The sequence below is a fragment of the Oncorhynchus kisutch genome, linkage group LG28 (assembly GCF_002021735.2).
Source record: "Oncorhynchus kisutch isolate 150728-3 linkage group LG28, Okis_V2, whole genome shotgun sequence".
Taxonomy (NCBI): domain Eukaryota; kingdom Metazoa; phylum Chordata; class Actinopteri; order Salmoniformes; family Salmonidae; genus Oncorhynchus; species Oncorhynchus kisutch.
In genome coordinates this window covers 35,506,277-35,527,379 of record NC_034201.2, presented here as the reverse complement: position 1 = coordinate 35,527,379, position 21,103 = coordinate 35,506,277, and the positions used below count along the sequence as shown (strand labels likewise).

Below are 21,103 nucleotides of genomic sequence, written 5' to 3'. Positions count from 1 at the left end.
CCTTTCATATCATGCTATTAGAACTAAATATGTAAGCTTTACAGGCCTTCATTTTACATGGGTATTAAAAAAAATAATAATAATAAGTCAACAAAATGTTCCATCCTCGCGACCTTTCACATGGACACTGAAAAGATCCGCAAATGGCTGTATGTGGTATGGATCAAGGACAGAAGAGGTGTTCAAACAGAGGTGCTTAAAGGAAGGAGCACAGGTAGGCCTCATGAAAAACAGTGTTTCATATGCTCTTTTTAATCACAGTAATAGGCAGTGATTTGAAGGTCACAGTGAGCTTGATAACATGAAAGAATCCTTTTCATAGCATCACTTTCATATACTGTACATTAAGACAAATCCTTCTACGTTAAGTATTAGAACACAGTTTACATAACCTGATAATAACTTGATATTTGAGTGTATTCACAACAAGACACCTGCAGACAACTTACAAAATGCAATATTGCATTTGAGGGTACGTTTTTCTGATGAAAATAGTTATTTTATGCATTGCCTACTATCTCAAGCTTTTGTCTTTTGTGAGTAAAATCCTTTTCCCAAAATTGATTTAGGTACATTTTTGTGAAGAGGTATGAGGGTTGTGATATGGGTCATTTAATATTAAAATCATTTAAGGGGTCAATACATTTCTATATTGCTTCCCCAGTATCTGCATGAACCATCAGCCAAGTGTTTTTAGTTGACCCTGCTGGACAGAAAGAGAAGGAGGAATCGGAACACGCTGCAATTAAATTCAGGTCTTAGTTATTCCATTGTACTGAATATAATACATATTAGCATTTTACATACATTCATAAGTGTAATACTTTTTTATGACATACTGTGAAAAACTCTTGTCTGCTGGCTCTGTCACTTTCAGACATACGCAGAGCAGACTTGAACCACATGGGTTCCCTGTAAAGAGAGAGTAATCCAAAAGGCACAGACACACCCCTAGACATTCAATTGGCACCGTTGACCTGTATGTATCCTCCCCCGATTGGCTGTGGTACACAGTCTGGCAGTCTGACTAAAGTGCCAGAGGTATGAGGAGAGACATCCTCCTTTGGATTTATGGGAACAAATATTTCCTGACACTTTGGATCCTATTCTTGGACAGTTAGAAGACAATGCATCAATGCAAAAAATATATATATTACTAATTACTGTCCATGAGTAAACTCATACTTGTGGGTCTATGGGTGTTTGGGCCAATAAAGTGCCAACTCAATTCTACCACTGACTAGTCTCTCATGCCCCTATGAACGGGGACACAGGGCAATAGTTTTTAATCTAAACCAGACCTTTTTTTACTGGAGTACACTAACCCCTAATTGGGGCTCTTTTCTTGACACATAGTAGCAGTTTACCAGATAAGAAGTCAAGAAGATCAAAAAGTAGATTGTTGTAAGGGTGTATTACATGCTATGCTGGCCTCATTGTCATTTCCATTCTGGATTCTGAGTGGTAAAATAATAGGAAAACATGCCCCTATGTACGTGTATATATTTTCCACCAAGACAGAACTGAAAAAGGGGGTGGAGTTGCAATCTACTGCAGAGACAGCCTGCAGAGTTCAGTCATGCTATCCAGGTCTGTGCCCAAACAGTTCGAGCTTCTACTTTTAAAATTACACCTTTCCAGAAAAAAGTCTCTCACTCTTGCCGCTTGTTTACATACCCCCCCTCAGCCCCCAGCTGCGCCCTGGACACCATATGTGAATTAATTGCCCCCAATTTATCTTCAGAGGTTGTACTGTTAGGTGACCTAAACTGGGATATGCTTAACACCCCGGCCATCCTACAATCTAAGCTAGATGCCCTCAATCTCACAAATTATCATGGAACCTACCAGGTAAGGTACAACCCAAAATCCGTAAACTCGGGCACCCTCATAGATATCATCCTAACCAACCTGCCTGCGTCAGTAATGGGTCCGCAGTCAAACGACCACCCCTCATCACAGTCAAACGCTTCCTAAAACACTCCTGCGAGCAGGCCTTTCTAATCGACCTGGCCCCGGTATCCTGGCAAGATACTGACCTCATTCCGCCAGTAGAGGATGCCTGGTTGTTCTTTAAAAGTGCTTTCCTCACCATCTTAAATAAGCTCAGTATGTCAAATGGGACGGCCTGTTGTCTGGACCTCTGCCAGTCTCTATGGGAGTGCCACAGGGTTCAATTCTCGGGCCGACTCTTTTCTCTGTATACATCAATGACGTCGCTCTTGCGGCTGGTGATTCTCTAATCCACCTCTACACAGACCACACCATTCTGTATACATCTAGCCCTTCTTTGAACACTGTGTTAACTAACCTCCCGACGAACTTCAATGCCATACAACTCTCCTTCCGTGACCTCCAACTGCTCTTAAATGCAAGTAAAACTAAATACATGCTCTTCAACCGATCGCTGCCCAACATCTGCCCACCCACCTAGCATCACTACTCTGGACGGTTCTGACTTAGAATATGTGGACAACTACAAATACCTAGGTGTCTGGTTAGACTGTAAACTCTCCTTTCAGACTCATATTAAGCATCTCCAATCCAAAATTAAATCTAGAATCGGCTTCCTATTAGCAACAAAGCATCCTTCACTCATGCTGCCAAACATACCATGCTGCCAAACATACCCTCGTAAAACTGACTATCCTACCGATCCTTGACTTCGGCGATGTCATTTACAAAATAGCCTCCAACACTCTACTCAGCAAATTGGATGCAGTCTATCACAGTGCCATCAGTTTCGTCACCAAAGCCCCATATACTACCCACCACTGCGACCTGTATGCTCTTGTTGGCTGGCCCTCACTTCATATTTGTCGCCAAACCCACTGGCTCCAGGTCATCTAAGTCCTTGCTAGATAAAGCCCTGCCTTATCTCAGCTCACTGGTCACCATAAAAGCACTCACCCATAGCACACGCTCCAGCAGGTATAATTTCACTGGTCACCCCCAAAGCCAATTCCTCCTTTGGCTGCCTTTCCTTCCATTTCTCTGCTGCCAATGATTGGAACGAATTGCAAATATCACTGAAGCTGGAGATTCATATCTCCCTCACTATCTTTAAGCATCAGCTATCAGAGCAGCTTACAGATCATTGCACCTGTACGTAGCCCATCTGTATTATAGCCCATCCAACTACCTGATCCCCATATGGCTATATATTTTATATATATTTTCATCTTTTTTTTGTGCTCTTTTGCACCACAGTATCTCTACTTGCATATTCATCTTCTGCATATCTCACTCCAGTGTTAGTGGCGAAATAATTACTATTTCGCAAATTATGGACTATTTATTGCTTTACCTCCCTAATCTTACTTCATTTGCATACACTGTATAGACTTTTATATTGTGTTATTGACTGTACGTTTGTTTATTCCATGTGTAATTCTGTGTTGTTGTTTGTGTCACACTGCTTTGCTTTATCTTGGCCAGGTCACAGTTGTAAATGAGAACTTGTTCTCAACTGGCTTCAATGTAAAACCATGTGAGATGAAAATGAACAAACTAAAGGGTGTGCAATGTGTGCCTGTGCCATCGGGTTAGCTACAACCAGTTTTGAAAGTGTTAGGAGTAATGGTTAAAGAGCTATTGAAATTTGACACATTTGATTTGCCACTATGTTGATGGTCCCTAACTGCTGTTGGTGGACGTAAGGAAAACTACAGGCGAATATCCGTCGAATATCCAACCTGAAACTGTCTTTACCTCGGTTTACAGGGACTATGTTTGGGAAACCGTTATTCCCAATCCCACGTTCTCCCCATGGCCGCAACCATAGCACGATAAACGGTAATTTTGGCCATTAGGGTCGTAGCCTACATTACATGCTTCAAACCATGACTCGACACAGTAGTTGCTACAAACCTGATCGATGTAATTTTATCTCCGGATTGAAAACCAAATCAAGCAGCCGTCGTAAACGCTTGATCTCCTCCTTTGAACTGGAAATTTCGTCCTGGTATTCTGTTATCGTTTTTTCTACTTCTACGTATATCTCCACAGCAACCGCGGTTAGTCGCTTGGTAAGAAACCCATTCAACAACTGTAGTTTGGACATTTTTGCAAGACCTAATGTAAAAGACTTGACCACTTCTAGCTAGTAGACTGGCTACGTACGGAGAAAAAAAAACCTCTCAGACAAAATGTACCCAAGACCACGTGACCTCAACCATGAACATCGTCATGTGATCAAAATAGGAAGTGGCGTTAGTCTTTTCGTCTGATTCAAAGGTGCTAGGTTGGGTGGAAGCGCCCGATATATTTGATTGTTAACCTTCAAGGTTTCCCCATGAAAAGACGAAATCATTTGTGTTTAATAGTGACGACCATGGGGACACTTTTTCTGCTTATGGTGGTATTATATGGTTCAATAAATTCACAGGTACGTAGCTCCTTTCAATAGTTTTTATGGTATTGACTTACCTGTTTTGCTGACTGTCAGCATCATATCCTTCCTTGCCCTTGTTGAGTTAGCTAACGGTTGCCAGAATCAATAGTTACTTGTCATATGTGCCCTAATACATAGATTACACAATTATTTCTCACTTAAAACCCTGTTAAGAACAAACTGTCTGTTTTAGAACAGGATCTTTCCTGTCTGTCCTGTTAATAAGATACCCTGTCAAAATACTGGGCTGCATTCAGTACGTCTTTGTACTGAACAGTTGAACAACGGGATGGGTTGTGGTAAAGGCCCTATTTGAGGCCATCAAATCCATGATGTACTGTGGGTAAATGGTGACTGACTGATCTATAAATAATAATGGGTAGTTCATTATTGTGCAAAATGATTTGGAGATGAATCAGTCGGCTGCAATGTAGAACAAGCCCAAAGACAGTACAGTATAAAACCCCACAGTGGAGGTGTCATAATACCCATTAAACCTTGCGGCCAAACAGGGAAATGGTTCCAATCGTTTTCCAGCATTCATTTTACCCATAGAGGATTTTAGTAACACTTCAAGTAAGGGCTGTGTTTTGTGTAGACTTACCCCGGTGTGACATTTTGATAACCATGTAAATCTCTCTCTCGGACAAGGTGACTTTTATCAATATATTCAGCTCTATTTAATCTCAAATTCTAAAATGCTAATTAGCATAAAAGTAGACATCATGCAAAACTACAAATCCCTACAAGCTCCTGCACGTCATCTCAAGCTGACACCTTTGCTAACAGGTATTATGTAAATTTAAAACTTGAGCAAGACAGTTAACAGAATTGTAAATTTAAAGTAATGTTGCTAATTTATTCATTACTATATTTAGAAAGTTAATTCAGATATTCTTACCTTTGTCTCAATTCAGCAGTCTCTTCCAAATCATGGTATTTATGGTTCTTTATGATAGCCACATTAGCAGCTAATTAGTATTTCATTTTAGGGGGGTAAATACAAGTGAATATATTGATAAATCACCTTGTACTAGAGAGATTTAAACGTTTATCAAAACGTCACGGCAGGGTGAAGGAGACCGCTTGCTTTCCAGCAGAAACCGTTTGGTAGAGTTTGTGCATATATTATGACAACATTTTGTGACGTTTTGGACTTCGGTGAGTTTTCTTCGGCTGTTTGGGCACCCATTTTTTTATAGTGGCAAGCCGAAGTACAGAGCCGAAGTCTACACCCCTTTGTCTGTGATTGGTCAACAGTAGGGATTCTTCAATTAAGACTGTTGTCATTCAATGAGAGACGACTTGTTTTCATGCACATTTCTTTATTGAAAAATACTGCACCAAACATATTAGTTAGATGTAAAATTGCACAACTAAGATCTCTTCTGAAAAAAATGTCAAAATTAATGACAGATTTCTTGAGTTATCTTTGATTAATTCTGACTATTTTGAGGAAGTGTATACTGACTACAGTATCTCAAAATGGACATACAGTAATATTGCTGCTTTTTTTCTCATTTCTGAAGCGAAGGTCTTTTATTAAGGGAGTATTGTGAACACACTTGTTTGATGGGAACCATTTCCCTGTTTGACCGCTAGGTTTTATGGGTATTATGACTGATGCTGTGGTACTCTGTGAAGATAGGCAGAAACTGCTTCTCCAATAGAAATCCCCGATCACGCTTGTTGGCGATGTTATGGCGACGTTGGTTAGCTAAGCCAAAGATAGTTAATCTGTGTCGTTGACAGTGGGAGCAAATTAAGCATAGTGGGCAGGTTTGAGCATGTATTTGTATATTTCCATTAGGGAACACCTCCTGTGAAGTATGAAAACTGTGCACAAACTCAATTCGACCTTGCGCTCCTAAACAACGGAATTCTTTTCAACTTTGGAAAAGCATTGACTCCATAAAACTTAGTACACTGTGTTCTGAACAGAGTTTTAAGTTTAGGGAACAGAAAAATTGATTGAAATCAGATTTTTCATAATGAGAAAATATGCAGAATTTCGGCCCAGTTTAACCTGTTGCTATCCTCTCCGACTACCTGCGACTGGACTTCCTCTCACTACCACATTTGGTGGTGAGAACTTTGAAAACAGATGCTTCAGCTTGATAGCCTTGTGATGTGTCTGGGTTACCCCTTCTGTCTGTGATAAGCTAATACAGAAACACATCATCGGGTCTAAAGGTTGTCTGGCGCCGAACTGCGAATGTGCAGGCCATCAAAAATCAAAGACACTTCTTCGATATAAAATTGCTTTTGAAAAATGAAAATGTGTCAATTTCACAAGGTTGGAGTAATAACTTGTTCAGCTACTTAGGACATTGGCTCGAATTTAGGCTGTTCCTTTAGATTTTTAGATAATTAACAGCTAAGGAAGAATATTTCACTTCTGTCATTGACTTCTCAAATCCCAAACCCCGGCTTGTTCTGATCTCAAGCATTCCCCGGAAGTTTTGCTTTGTTGCGCCTCTGGGTTTAGAAACTTTGTTTGTGGGAACCATCATGAAACTGAATAAATATGTTTTTCATCTTGGAATGTGTAAAGTGGATTTTCAGGTGAATAAAAAAAGAAAGCGGTCTTTGATAATATCAATAAAAAATCTGTCCGGTTTATTACAAGATGCAACAAGGATACACCTCCAGAACAGTAGTAGAGAAAATGTCTGGCCCACACACTACAGAACGTTCTTTAAACACCAGCCTGAGAGGCTTGAAGGAAGTCACAACATCAGCTGCTACAGAATCACACAGTGTCACAGATTCTTTATCTGTTATTCAACACTGGCAGACAACAGCACTTAGTTTCAACTGATAGAAAACAACAAAAATAAATATGGTACTTAAACACACAGTAAAACCTGTGTTTCTACCCGCAATGGAATGCATCTGTCTGCGTCTCCCCGCACATACAGTGCCTTCAGAAAGTATTCACACCTCTTGAATTTTTACAAATTTTGTTGTGTTACAGCCTGAGTTTGAAATGGGTTAATTTTAGATTGTTTTTGTCATTACACACAATTGCCCATAATGTCAAATTTGAATCTTGTATTTAGAAATTGTTACAAATTCATTTAAAATGGCAAGCCTAGATAAGTTCAGAAGTAAAAATGTGCTTAACAAGGCACATAATAAGTTGTATGGACTCACTCTCTGTGCAATAATAGTGTTTAAGATGATTTTTTGAATGACTACCTCATCTCTGTACCCCACACATACAATTATCTGGAAGTTCCCTCAGTCAAGCAGTGAATTTCAAGCAATGAGTCAACCACAAAGACCAGGGAGGTTTCCAAATGCCTCACAAAGATGGGCACCTATTGGTAAAAGAAAGGCAAACATTGAATATCCCTTTGAACATGGTGAAGTTATTAATTACACTTTGGATGGTGTAGCAATGCATCCAGACACTACAAAGATACAGGCGTCCTTCCTAACGCAGTTGCCAGAGAGGAAGGAAACCGCTCAGGGATTTCTCCATGAGGCCAATGGTGACTTTAAAACAGTTACAGAGTTTAATGACTGATAAGAGAGAACTGAGGATTGTAGTTACTCCATACTAACCTAAATGACAGCTTGAAAAGAACGAAGCCTGTACAGAATAAAACATATTCCAAATCATGCATCCTATTTGCAATAATGCACTTAAGTAAAACTGCAAAAAAAGTAATGTCCTGAATACAAAGTGTTATCTTTGGGGCAAATACAACACATCACTGAGTACCTTTCTTCATATTTTCAAGTATGGTGGTGGCTGTATCATGTTATGGGTATGCTTGTCATCAGCAAGGACTAGGGAGTTTTTGAGGATAAAAAGAAATGGAATAGAGCTAAGCATAGGCAAAATCCTAGTGGAAAACCTGGTTCAGTCTGCTTTCCAACAGACACTGGGAGACAAATTCACCTTCCAGCAGGACAATAAGCTAAAATTCAAGACCAAATATACACTGGAGTTGCTTACCAAGACAACAATGAATTTTGCTGAGAGGTCTAGTTACAGTTTTGACTTAAATCGACTTGAAAATCTATGGCAAGTCTTGGAAATGGCTGTCTAGCAATGATCAACAACCAACTTGACAGAGCTTGAAGAACTTAAAAAGAATAATGTACAAATATTGTACAATCCAGGTGCGCAAAGCTCTTAGAGACTTACCCAGAAAGACTCACAGCTGTAATCGCTGCCAAAGGTGATTATAACATGTATTGACTTAACTTTTTTAATCAATATTAGTCTTTTATTTTTCATAAATTCTAACATGTATAAAAAAATATATATTCTACTTTCACATTAGAGTATTTTGTGTAGATCGTTGATGAAAAAATGACTATTAAATCAATTCTAATTCCACCTTGTAACACAACAAAATGTGGAAAGAGTCAATCAGAGTGACTGCTTTTTCTGAAGGCACTGTACCAGCAAGTGTATTACATATCAATCCATATCAACATTAAATCAAATACAGTAAAATAATTAGCCCTAATCAAATAATTTCAGAATGCATAAGGCAATGTTTTGTTTCTTTGGCAGCAATCGGAAACATCTGGCCTAAAACCAGATTACAGACTTCTTGGACGACCACTGTACAAATTGGATATCAACTGGCCCAAATATCCCGAGCTTTTCAGCGGCGAGGTATTTGGAGTGGCTGTCAACCAGTATGCCGGTGTGGTATATGTTGCACAGGTCAGTATGTTATCTTGAAGTCCTGTATTTGATTTAAAACCAGTGGTGTTATGATACAAAACTTAAAGAGACAAAGGGAAAAGAAAAAGCAAGGCTTGAAAAAAAAGATTAACATGTCATTGTAAAAACAGTGCTCAGTACAGATGTGCTGTACAAAATAGATGACCATGTAGGCTATTAGGTATTAAATAACCAAACTTCTATGTCCCAGAGAGGTGAGACGGTTCCAAAGGTGCTGGTGTTCACAACAGACGGAGAGTTCCTACAGGCCTGGAACACGAGCACCCTGGAGATGCCCCATGGGATATTTTTAGCCGACGCCGCCACCAACCCCACCGTGTGGGTCACGGACGTAGGAAACGGTGAGGCCTCACAGCAGACCTAGGCCCGGTTTCCCGATAGAGATGGAACTTAAGCTTATGAGTGTAAAGATGCACCTTTCCTACAATGGCCGAAGATGTATCATACGTTTCCCAAAACACCATGAAGAGAGAACGGTTGCTAAGTGCGTCGTTGGAGTATGTGTCGATACTGATAGGATCGAAAGGAAGGGAGTGCTGCTTTCGGATCAGCTTCATTCAGCTCTTTCCTCAACATTGTGATTACAGTATTCAGACCCCTTCACTTTTTCCACATTTTGTTACATTAAAGCCTTATTCTAAAATGGATTAAATAAAACATGTTCCTCATCAACCTACACACAATATCCCATAATGACAAAGCAAAACAGGTTTTTAGAAATGTCTGCAAATTTATAAAAATATATAAAAAAATACCTTGTGTACATAAGTATTCAGACCCTTTGCTATGATACTTGAATTTGAGCTCAGGTGCATCCTGTTTCCATTGATCATCCTTGAAATGTTTTTACAACTTGATTGGAATCCACCTGTGGTAAATTAAATTGATTGGACATGATTTGGAAAGGCACACACACCTGTCTGTATAAAGGTACCACAGTTGACAGTGCATGTCAGAGCAAAAACCAAGCCATGACGTCAAAGGAATTGTCCGTAGAGCTCCGAGAAAGGATTCTGTCGAGGCACAGATCTGGAGAAGGGAATCCCAAAATCTCTGAGGCAATGAAAGTCCCTAAGAACACAGTGGCCTCCGTCATTCTTAAATGGAAGAAGTTTGGAACCGCCAAGACTCTTCCTAAACAAGAACCCGATGGTCACTCTGAAAGAGCTCCAGAGTTCCTCTGTGGAGATGGTTGTCCTTATAGGTTCTCCCATCTCAAGATAGAACTCTTTGGCCTGAATGCCAAGCGTCACATCTGGAGAAAACCTGGCACCATGACTACGGTGAAGCGTGGTGGCAGCATCATGCTGTGGGGATGTTTGTCAGCTGCAGGGACTGGGAGACTAGTCAGGATCGATGGCAAGGATGGACGGAGCAACGTACAGAGATCCTTGATGAAAACCTGCTCAGGACCTCAGACTGTGGCGAAGGTTCACCTTCCAACAGGACAATGAACCTAAGCACACAGCCAAAACAACACTGGAGTGGCTTCGGGACAAGTCTCTGAATGTCTTAGAGTGGCCCCGCCATAGCCCGGACTTCAACCCGATCAAACATGTCTGGAGAGAACCTAAAAATAGCTGTGTAGCGACGCTCCCCATCAAACCTGACAGAGCTTGAGATGATCTGCAGAGAAGAATTGGAGAAACTCCCCAAATATAGGTGTGCCAAGCTTGTAGCGTCATACCCGAGAAGACTTGAGGCTGTAATCACTGCCAAGGGGGCTTTAACAAAGTACTAAGAGAAGGGTCTGAATACTTATGTAAGTGAGATATTTCCGTTTTTTTCTTTTTTTTTACCTGTTTTTGCTTTTTTTTTATGGGGTATTGTGTGTAGATTGATGAATAAAGCTGTAATGTAACAAAATGTGGAAAAAGTGAAGTGGTCTGAATACTTTCCGAATACGCTGTATTTCACAATACTGATGCCGTATCAGCTCCTATAGAGATATTACCATCTACGGCTGCAAATATTCTAATGCTTACCCAATACAAATGCTCTAAATCACAGATTTTGCACGTTGCGCACATGTTCGGCTGCGCCATTAATATTTTTGGACAAATTACAGATCGTAGCTTACAAGTAGCAAATAGAACTCAGTTGATAAACAAGTAAATTATGTTCAATCTTTTAATGCAGTCATCTCGGTTTTTATTTGAATCATATTTGTATATGTTGCTTGTTTGTATCAATTGAAAAGACATTGGCAACTTTATATGTAGTCAACTTTGTTCTGAAGTTATTGAGGTCACAGAGAGAAGGATAAACCATGCTATGTTTAGCAGAGCTCTTCTGTGTATGTGACGCGGGAGGGCATAAAAGCATCTAACAAAGCACTTTGCTGTTCTACAAGTGGTCTGATGTAGGGTTCAGATTACGAGTGTTTTCAAGTGCAACGTTAACGCTGGTTTTGGGAAACCACTCAAGAGATTTAATGATGGTCATACGAAGGTTCTAACGATGAATTTAGTCATAAAGAGCCACTGAACAGGCCGATTGGCACGTGTTTTTCTATTGCTCATTAGAAAACTAGATTTCAGTCTTAGAGGTGTGTTTCTTGACTGATTCCGCATTTGGTTAATGAAGTTTGTTCCCTATGAGACACTAGATGCAGAAGCCAATTTCACTTCCTCAAATTCCCCAGAATTAATATATGAACTCATGAAATCTGTAATACATTTTTACATTTTGGCCGAGGATGTTTTAGATGCAAAATTTTACATCTAACTAAGGTGTTTGGTGCAGTATTTCTCAAGTAAAAACATTTGCGAAGTGTTGTCTTATGTAAACAGTCGGAGCTGCTGGGCAGATCTGTCTCACTGACTATGCTATTGGATAGAGAGCAATCACCGCAGATCTTCACCCTGTGTTAGTGGGCAAATGGACATCGTCAAATCAAAACCTAACCTTAATTTACCTAGTGTGACACACAGATATTCCAAACTCTGTTTTAGACCAGACTGACTTCATGGCCAAAATCATCCTATTTACACTTTGTAGTCCATTTTGACTCTAAAATAACTGTTTCTGACTCATATCGATGCCACGCAGGTCATTTTCAAAGGGATTTGCTGCTTTTTAAAGGCAGATGTTTTTTAAGATGCTTTTGGGAAACCGGGCCCTGGGTCGTGTTCATTAGGACACGCAACGGACAACATTTTGCAACAGAACTGAAACAAGCCCTATTGTGAACGTATTCTATGTACTAAACACTTTAGTATTGACAAAATACGGTGTATTTACTTTGTTAGTCATACACACATCTGGCTGATAAACATTGGATCCAGCTAAAGTGCCTTGCCTAATAGAAAAGTTTTTACACAACCTCATCACTCATCTATTTCCCAAAATATGAGCCTCCTTGACCTGTCTGCTGTCTCATTGCTTAGAACGCTGCTGTAGTCTCAGTGTTTTGAGTGACTACTGTATCTTTCCTATCCAATCTGTTGTAGGCCCGTATGGTCACTCCATTAAGCAGTACTCTCCCTCGGGCAAGCTGCTCCAGGTCCTGGGCTCAATGGGGGAAGCCGGCTCTGGGGTCAACCCGCTCCAGTTTGACCAGCCCGCTGAAATCTTTGTCCACAGCTCTGGGGAGATCTACATAGTGGACGGGGACGGAGGGATTAACAACCGCCTCATCAAACTGTCCAGAGGTGATGGTGACATTATAACCACAGAGAGCCTAGAATAAGTTTTATGTCATTCTGTGGTTATAACATTATGTTCTATGCCAGAGCCACACTTCCAAAATGCCAAAATATAATTTCTAGAACGGACATTCCCATTAAAGTTCTGGTAATTCTATTTGTATGGCCATTCATAGAAAATGGTGATACTACCCATTGAAATAACATAATGCTATAGCCATGGTGTGATCCATGTTATAACCTCTATATGGTTTCTCAATAGACCTGGAAGTGCAATGGATGCATGGAGAGAAGGGCCAGGGCCTTGCACAGTTCTACATCCCCCATAGTGTGGCAGTAGATAACTATCAAAGGGTAGGTACATTGTGCAGGACTCTGCTGTACAAGCAGTGCTGTGTTGAAGACAACTTCAAGTTCAAAACCTTATTGTCCAATATTGTGAAGTGATGTCTAAGCAGGCATCTCGTGGTTGAAATGCTTCACAAGCTGAAATCCAAGTCTCATCTCACTAAGACACTGCATCTCAGTGCACGAGGTGTCACTGCAGTCCCTGGTTCGAATCCAGGCTTCATCACACCCGGCTGTGATTGGGAGTCCCATAGGGCAGCGCACAGTTGGCCCAACGTCGTCCTGGTTTGGCCGGGGTAGGCCGTCATTGTAAAAAAGAATTTGTTCTTAACTGACTTGCCTAGTGAAATAAAATAAATAAGGAGGCGATTAATTTAAGTAGAGTTTGTAAGCTGGGCATTACATAAATACACTGAGTGCACAAAACATTAGGAACACCTAACCTAACACCGACTGACCAGGTGAAAGCTATGATACCTTATAGATGTCATCTGTTAAATCCACTTCAATCAGTATAGATGACGGGGAGGAGACAGGTTAAAGGAGGAGTTTTAAGCCTTGAGACATGGATGTGTGCCATTCAGAGGTTGAATGGGCAAGACAAAAGATTTAAGTGCCTTTGAACGAGGTATGGTGGTAGGTGCCAGGCACACCGGTTTGTGTGTCAAGAACTGCAATGCTACAGGGTTTTTCACACTCAACAGTTTCCTGTGTGTATCAAGAATGGTCCACCGCCCAAAGAACATCTGTCCAACTTGATACAACTGTGGGATGCATTGGAGTCAACATGGGCCAGCATCCCTGTGTAACGTTTTCGATGCCTTATAGTCCATCCCCCGACAAATTGAGGCTGTTCTAAGGGGAAAAGTGGGTGCAACTCAATATTAGGAAGGTGTTTCTAATGTCTTATACACTCTGTGTAGTCTCCTCTTTATAATGCATATTATTTAAGAAAAGTTTCAAATTAAATCACACTGCTAGGTTTATGGTAAGCTTTGGATTTTGTGGTAAGTGTGTGCTGTGGTGTTGCGTAGGTGTGGGTTGCTGACAGAGGAAACAAGCGAATCCAGGTGTTTAATTCTGTGACTGGAGACTGGCTTGGAACATGGGGAAGCTGTTTCAATGAGGATGCACCCTACTCTGTGAGGTTGGTAGTGATAGTCCCAACATTTACCTGTCAGTCTTATTTTGTTATCTTTCATGGACACACTGGTTTTGCTAACTGCAACTCAATATTAGGAAGATTTCCTTAATGTTATGTACACTCCGTGTAATTAATTATCCCCATAGGTTGACACCAGACCAGAAGTACTTTGTGGTGGTGCAGCTGAACACCAATCAGATCTCCCTACTGGAGGCTCCACCTGTGGGTGTGATTGGTCAGTGCCAGGTGGTCAGTGTCATCCAATTGGCTGAAGACGTCAAGCCCCACCTAGTGGACCTGGACCTGAAGACGGGGGCTCTGTATGTGGCTGAGATTGGTGCACAGCAGGCTCAGAAGTTTACCCCATTCAGCCTGGGTACTGGCTTCCTGCAGGATGGTTGATGCACTCTATTATAGGCCGTGTTCCAGGCGGACAACATTGCAGACACATGACAGATCTCAGAACGCCTGGATTGGTGTTTAACATATCAGTTAACCACATCATATGAAAGCAATCTGATGCCCGACTGTGCAGTCTATGATCTGGGCACAGAACCACTGGCTGATGCAGTGCAATGTCTGCAATGTAGTTGGTCTGGACCACGACTATAATCTTTTGATGAGAAGTTAACATGTATATTTAAATAGATTCAAATGAGCCAGGCCGCTTATTGGACAAATCAAAGATGCCATTTTCTCCCCATACTGCTCATTTGAATAATTATTTACCCCAGGCTCACTAAGGTATAAAGTCCTTTGTATGTAACGTGCTACGCCAATCAGGAACTCTTAGCCAGCTCTATGTTTACTGTTTAGTTCTTATGGAGGTATAGAAAAGTATTGCATGTCCAACTAACCAATCTCACTGGTCACTTACGTTAGCGGCTTGATGTTAACCAAACCTCATGATCCTATTACTTAATTGCATGAAAGAAATGTTGTAAGAACCATAATTTGAAATTCTTTAAGGCAGCTATGTTTTAAAAGCGTCAAAGTGACTTGTGCTGTATGAGGTACTACTACTATCAAGTGAGAAACTTGTTTTCTTACTTGCAGTATGTTTGATCACAGTAATATGACCAGTGCTATTCAGATTAGATTTGAAAGGGTTCGGTGTCATCCGCTAGTGTCGTGATATATGAAATGTGTGGTTTAGCATTGAAAGTGTATAACATAAGCTTTCAATGCAAAGCATAATATGGTTTCATTGGGATTACAAGTCCTGTATTTTTGTGTGTTTTTACCCTGGGGAACAAATATTTTATGGGGAAATGTTTACATTGCTTGCTCCTGAATATTGTTTATGGTCATATGCATATTTTGTTAAATTTGATTGTATGAATATACTGTGATTTGTTTCTGCTGCTTTTTATTAGTGCCATATCTTAGTCATGCTCTGCATCATTGAATGTACATTGAATTTTCCATTTTTATGTTGCTTGTTATTCTTTAATTTTCAAGGGTAAAGATTGACAGAAATAAGATCTAAATAAACTTTTTGAAAACCAATTTTGTCATAGTGATATAGCTTCCCCTGGCTTTAGTCTGTCATTATTTTGATGCATGAATACCAGGGGAGGACGGCTCATAATAATTTCTGGAGTGGAGTGTAATGGCTGCAATAGAGTGAATGGAATGGTATCCAAAACATTATTATGAGCTGTCCTCAGCAGTCTTCACTGATGAATCCACAACCCCTTCATGTAAAGGGATTCTGAAAATAGCAAGGCAAAGAAAAACAGACCAAAAACAGGAATTACAGTCTGAGTGACAAATGTAATTAGATTATCAATCCACAGCAATTGCAAACAAAATGCTGTTAGAAATCACACGTTCATTTGTCCTATTTAGCTAGCTTGCAATTGCTAGCTAATTTGTCCTGGGATATAAACATTGAGGTGTTCTTTTACCTTAAATGCACAAGGAACTCTACTCCGACAATTAATCCACACACAAAACGGCCAACCGAATCGTTTCTAGTCATCTCTCTTCCCAGGCTTTTTCATTGTTTAATTTATATGGTGATCGCATCTAAACTTTCATTGTATTACCACGACTTCCGGCAAAACAGTTTGTCTTTCAATCACCCACGTGGGTATAACCAATGAGGAGATGGCACGTGGGTACCTGCTTCTATAAACCAATGAGGAGATGGGAGAGGCAGGACTTGCAGCGCAATCTCCGTCAGAAATAGGAATGAGTTCTATTTTAGCCTTTGTCGTCATATACGCTCGCGAGCAGTGTGGATGCAATAATTGAATAACATGGATTTCTAAATTTATTTTGCGACGCTCGCGCACGCGATGTGTCTGGTCAGCATGTAAGAGTCATTTAAACTAGTTTTTCAACCACTCCACAAATGTCTTATTATCAAACTATAGTTTTGCCAAGTCAGTTAGGACATCTACTTTGTGCATGACACAAGTCATTTTTCCAACAATTATTTACATACAGATTATTTAATTTATAATTCACTGTTATCACAATTCCAGTGGGTCAGAAGTTTACATACACTAAGTTGACTGTGCTTTTTAAAGAGCTTGGAAAATTCCAGAAAATGATGTAATGGCTTTAGAAGCTTCTGATAGGGTAATTGACATAATTTTTGTCAATTGGAGGTGTACCTGTGGATGTATTTCAAGGCCTACCTTCAAACTCAGTGCCTCTTTGCTTGACATCATGGGAAAATGAAAAGAAATCGCCAAGACCTCAGAAAGAAAATTGTAGACCCCCACAAGTCTGGTTCATCCTTGGGAGCAATTTCCAAATGACTAAAGGTACCAAGTTCATCTGTACAAACAATAGTACGCAAGTATAAACACCATGCGACCACGCAGCCTTCATACCGCTCAGGAAGGAGACATGTTCTGTCTCCTAGAGATGAATGTACTTTGGTACAACAAAGTCAAGGTATTGGAGTGGCCATCACAAAGCCCTGACCTCAATCCTATAGACAATTTGTGGGCAGAACTGAATAAGTGTGGGCGAGCAAGGAGGCCTACAAACCTGACTCAGTTACACCAGCTCTGTCAGGAGGAATGGGCCAAAATTCACCCAACTTATTGTGGGAAGATTGTGGAAGGCAACCTGAAACATTTGACCTAAGTTAAACAATTTAAATTTACAGGGAATTTTTGCTTGACTTAAATGTCAGGAATTGTGAAAAACTGAGTTTAAATGTATTTGGCTAAGGTGTATGTTACTTCCAACTTCAACTGTAGGTGCTTGTTTCCCAGGTGGGAAAGGGTAGTGTGGAGTGCAATAGAGATTGCATCATCTGTGGATCTGTTTGGGTGGTATGCAAATTAGAGTGGGTCTAGGGTTTCTGGGATAATGGTGTTGATGTGAGCCATGATCAGCCTTTCATAGCACTTCATGGCTATAGACGTGAGTGCTATGGGTCAGGAGTCGTTTAGGCAGGTTACCTTAGCCTGTCTAGGACATACATCCCGCTAGGGGAACGGTTGGCCGGAAATTGCCTGATATGTCATTATTAAAAGTAGGGGGGTAGCCTTAACAGGTTTGTTCTTGGGCACAGGGACTATGGTGGTCTGCTGAAAACATGTTGGTATTACAGACTCAGACAGGGAGAGGTTTAAAAGGTAAGGGAAGACACTTGCCAGTTGGTCAGCGCATGCTCGCAGTACACGTCCTGGTAATCCGTCTGGCCCTGCGGCTTTGTTATTGTTGACCTGTTTAAAGGTCTTAATCACATTGGCTGCAGAGAGTGTGATCACACAGTGTTCCGGAACAGCTGGTGCTCTCATGCATGTTTCAGTGTTATTTGCCTCGAAAGCGAGCATAGAAAAAGTTTAGCTCTTGTCACTGGACAGCTCTCGGCTGTGCTTCCCTTTGTAGTCTGTAATGGTTTGCAAGCCCTGCCACATGCGACGAGCGTCAGAGCCGGCGTAATACGATTCGATCTTCGTCCTGTTTGATGGTTAGTCGGAGGTCATAGCGGGATTTCTTAGAAGCTTCCGGGTTAGAGTCCCGCTTGAACGCGGCAGCTCTAGCCTTTAGCTCTGTGCAGATGTTGCCTGTAATCCATGGCTTCTGGTTGGGGTATGTATGAATAGCATTCTCATTTATAAATACATTTGATTTGATTCATATAGGTGTTCCTTTTGTCCAGGTGGGAAAGGCCAGTGTGGAGTGCAATAGAGATTGCATCATCTGTTGATCTGTTGGGGTGGTATGCAAATTGGAGTGGGTCTAGGGTTTCTGGGATAATGGTGTTGATTTGAGCCATGACCAGCCTTTCGAAGCACTTCATGGCTACAGACGTGAGTGCTACCGGTTGGTAGTCGTTTAGGCAGGCTACCTTAGTGTTCTTAGGCACTATGATGGTCTGTGCCCATGTTGGTATTACAGACTCAGACAGGGAGAGGTTGAAAATGCCAGTTGGTCAGCGCATGCTCGCAGTACACGTCTTTGTAATTCATCTGGTTTGGGTACGTAAATACTGATGAAGCCAATGACTGATGTGGTGTACTCCTCAATGCCGTAGTGTTAGGGTTGCGTCAATTCGAATCTGGTATCAGGATAAATATGACACTGAGTCACCGATTGTATGCTATGTATTTTTTATTAGCTAAGCAATAAGTGGTAAATGCAATTTTTGTATATGCGGGCTCTCTGTCCCACCTCGCAGGACAAACAGAGAACTGACTTGTTCCTGACAAAGATATTATAATATACTCTGATGACAGAAGTAGTTCCTGCTTCCGAGCCGGCCTGTCAGAGTAGAGACTGGGCGTGGTTAAGACTCACCCAGCCTATCATTGATTGTTGGCGCAGAGACTGGTCCCAGCCCACTAAGCGCTTCAGCGGTCAGTCGTTGTAGCTGTGTAGAATATACAGTTATCAGGCACCTGGCTCCTGTTATCTAACAAAAGACTGTTTGTTCTCGCAACACTACGTTCTGAATGTGCCCCCCCCAACTCATTGCACAGTTCCTGTCTTCATGCTGCACCTACCCGCCTGTCCAACATCACTACTCTGGACGGCTCTGACTTAGAATACGTGGACAACTACAAATACTTAGGTGTCTGGTTAGACTGTAAACTCTCCTTCCAGACCCATATCAAACATCTCCAATCCAAAGTTAAATCTAGAATTGGCTTCCTATTTCGCAACAAAGCATCCTTCACTCATGCTGCCAAACATACCCTTGTAAAACTGACCATCCTACCAATCCTCGACTTTGGCGATGTCATTTACAAAATAGCCTCCAATACCCTACTCAACAAATTGGATGCAGTCTATCACAGTGCAATCCGTTTTATCACCAAAGCCCCATATACTACCCACCATTGCGACCTGTACGCTCTCGTTGGCTGGCCCTCGCTTCATACTCGTCGCCAAACCCACTGGCTCCATGTCATCTACAAGACCCTGCTAGGTAAAGTCCCCCCTTATCTCAGCTCGCTGGTCACCATAGCATCTCCCACCTGTAGCACACGCTCCAGCAGGTATATCTCTCTAGTCACCCCCAAGACCAATTCTTTCTTTGGCCGCCTCTCCTTCCAGTTCTCTGCTGCCAATGACTGGAACGAACTACAAAAATCTCTGAAACTGGAAACACTTATCTCCCTCACTAGCTTTAAGCACCAACTGTCAGAGCAGCTCACAGATTACTGCACCTGTACATAGCCCACCTAAAATTTTGCCCAAACAACTACCTCTTTCCCAACTGTATTTAATTTTTATTTATTTATTTATTTTGCTCCTTTGCACCCCATTATTTTTTTATTTCTACTTTGCACATTCTTCCATTGCAAAACTACCATTCCAGTATTTTACTTGCTATATTGTATTTACTTTGCCATCATGGCCTTTTTTTGCCTTTACCTCCCTTCTCACCTCATTTGCTCACATTGTATATAGACTTGTTTATACTGCATTATTGACTGTATGTTTGTTTTTACTCCATGTGTAACTCTGTGTCGTTTTATCTGTCGAACTGCTTTGCTTTATCTTGGCCAGGTCGCAATTGTAAATGAGAACTTGTTCTCAACTTGCCTACCTGGTTAAATAAAGGTAAAAAAAAAAAAAAAAAATGCTATTCTGTATTTTTCCATCATGAGAAAGACCCATGGCCCTGAAACTGTTAACAATGTCTCAAGTCAGCTATGTTGCATAACACATACATCCACACAAGCGAACAGCAGATAATATTCAATCACATATATGGTAACGGCTATAGTGCCTAACACAGAATCCTGTGAGTGGAGAGTGTTTCAATACACTGGTGTCAGAAGTGGGATCGGACCTTGCATCCACGACAGTGCGTGTGCTTGACCGGTGAGCGCGTTCCTGTGAGACGTAGAGTCGCAAGCTAGCGCGAGGACGCGCTCTTTGAAAGGATTAGTGTAACGACCCTGTGCTTATAAACGCGGATATCGAGTCCACCGCTCGAGCAAGCTTTTGCTGTGGAGTCGATATCCGCGCTTATAAACACAGGGTCGTTACATTTATATTAGTACACTCGTAACAATTTAAGCATTACGAAACTCCTATTTGATCGAAGAAACCTCATGTAGCAAATAAGCCATTCATTTTTGTTGTTGACCAAATTCGATACTCATTGACTTTAACGCCAACTGCTGGAGAGAGACAGATTTTTCCGCCGAGTTGAGCATCTCCCTTCCTCCAACCCAACCACTGTTTAAAAATGAAATTTGAGAGAAATGGTATGAATGGGCGGGATTTCTAACTTGTGACTGTGGTAACTAGTGACGACTAATGCCAAAACCCGTGCACAAAGAATGTCAACAGTGACGTCATTGGGTCCTAAAAAAGTGTTAGAAAAACCGCCTATTTGGATTTATGTTTCTTGGTATACCTGTATGGGTTTATTT

The 21,103-nt window shown here is 41.1% G+C and overlaps 1 protein-coding gene across 2 annotated transcripts; it reads left to right on the top strand.

Annotated features, from left to right (window-relative positions):
* The first annotated feature begins 3,722 nt into the window (after nucleotides 1-3,722).
* Nucleotides 3,723-15,752, top strand: LOC109872758 (NHL repeat-containing protein 3). 2 transcript variants are annotated; one of them, XM_031807477.1, is made up of 7 exons: nucleotides 3,723-4,028; nucleotides 8,928-9,083; nucleotides 9,295-9,445; nucleotides 12,557-12,757; nucleotides 13,014-13,105; nucleotides 14,134-14,246; nucleotides 14,390-15,752. In XM_031807477.1, the coding sequence occupies exons 1-7, from the start codon at nucleotides 3,831-3,833 to the stop codon at nucleotides 14,643-14,645; spliced, it is 1,167 nt and encodes a 388-aa protein (XP_031663337.1). In that variant the 5' UTR covers nucleotides 3,723-3,830; the 3' UTR covers nucleotides 14,646-15,752. The 2 variants fall into 2 exon arrangements, with proteins under 2 accessions (XP_031663337.1, XP_020319661.1); XM_020464072.2 differs by having other exon boundaries at nucleotides 3,751-4,387.
* The last annotated feature ends 5,351 nt before the right edge of the window (nucleotides 15,753-21,103 follow it).

Excerpts from the sequence above, each read along its gene's own strand:
- LOC109872758 (XM_031807477.1), top strand. The coding sequence starts at position 3,831 with ATGCTTCAAACCATGACTCGACACAGTAGTTGCTACAAACCTGATCGA. Across the intron at positions 9,446-12,556 it reads GGTCACGGACGTAGGAAACG|GCCCGTATGGTCACTCCATT; the intron begins GTGAGGCCTCAC and ends AATCTGTTGTAG. Across the intron at positions 14,247-14,389 it reads GATGCACCCTACTCTGTGAG|GTTGACACCAGACCAGAAGT; the intron begins GTTGGTAGTGAT and ends TTATCCCCATAG.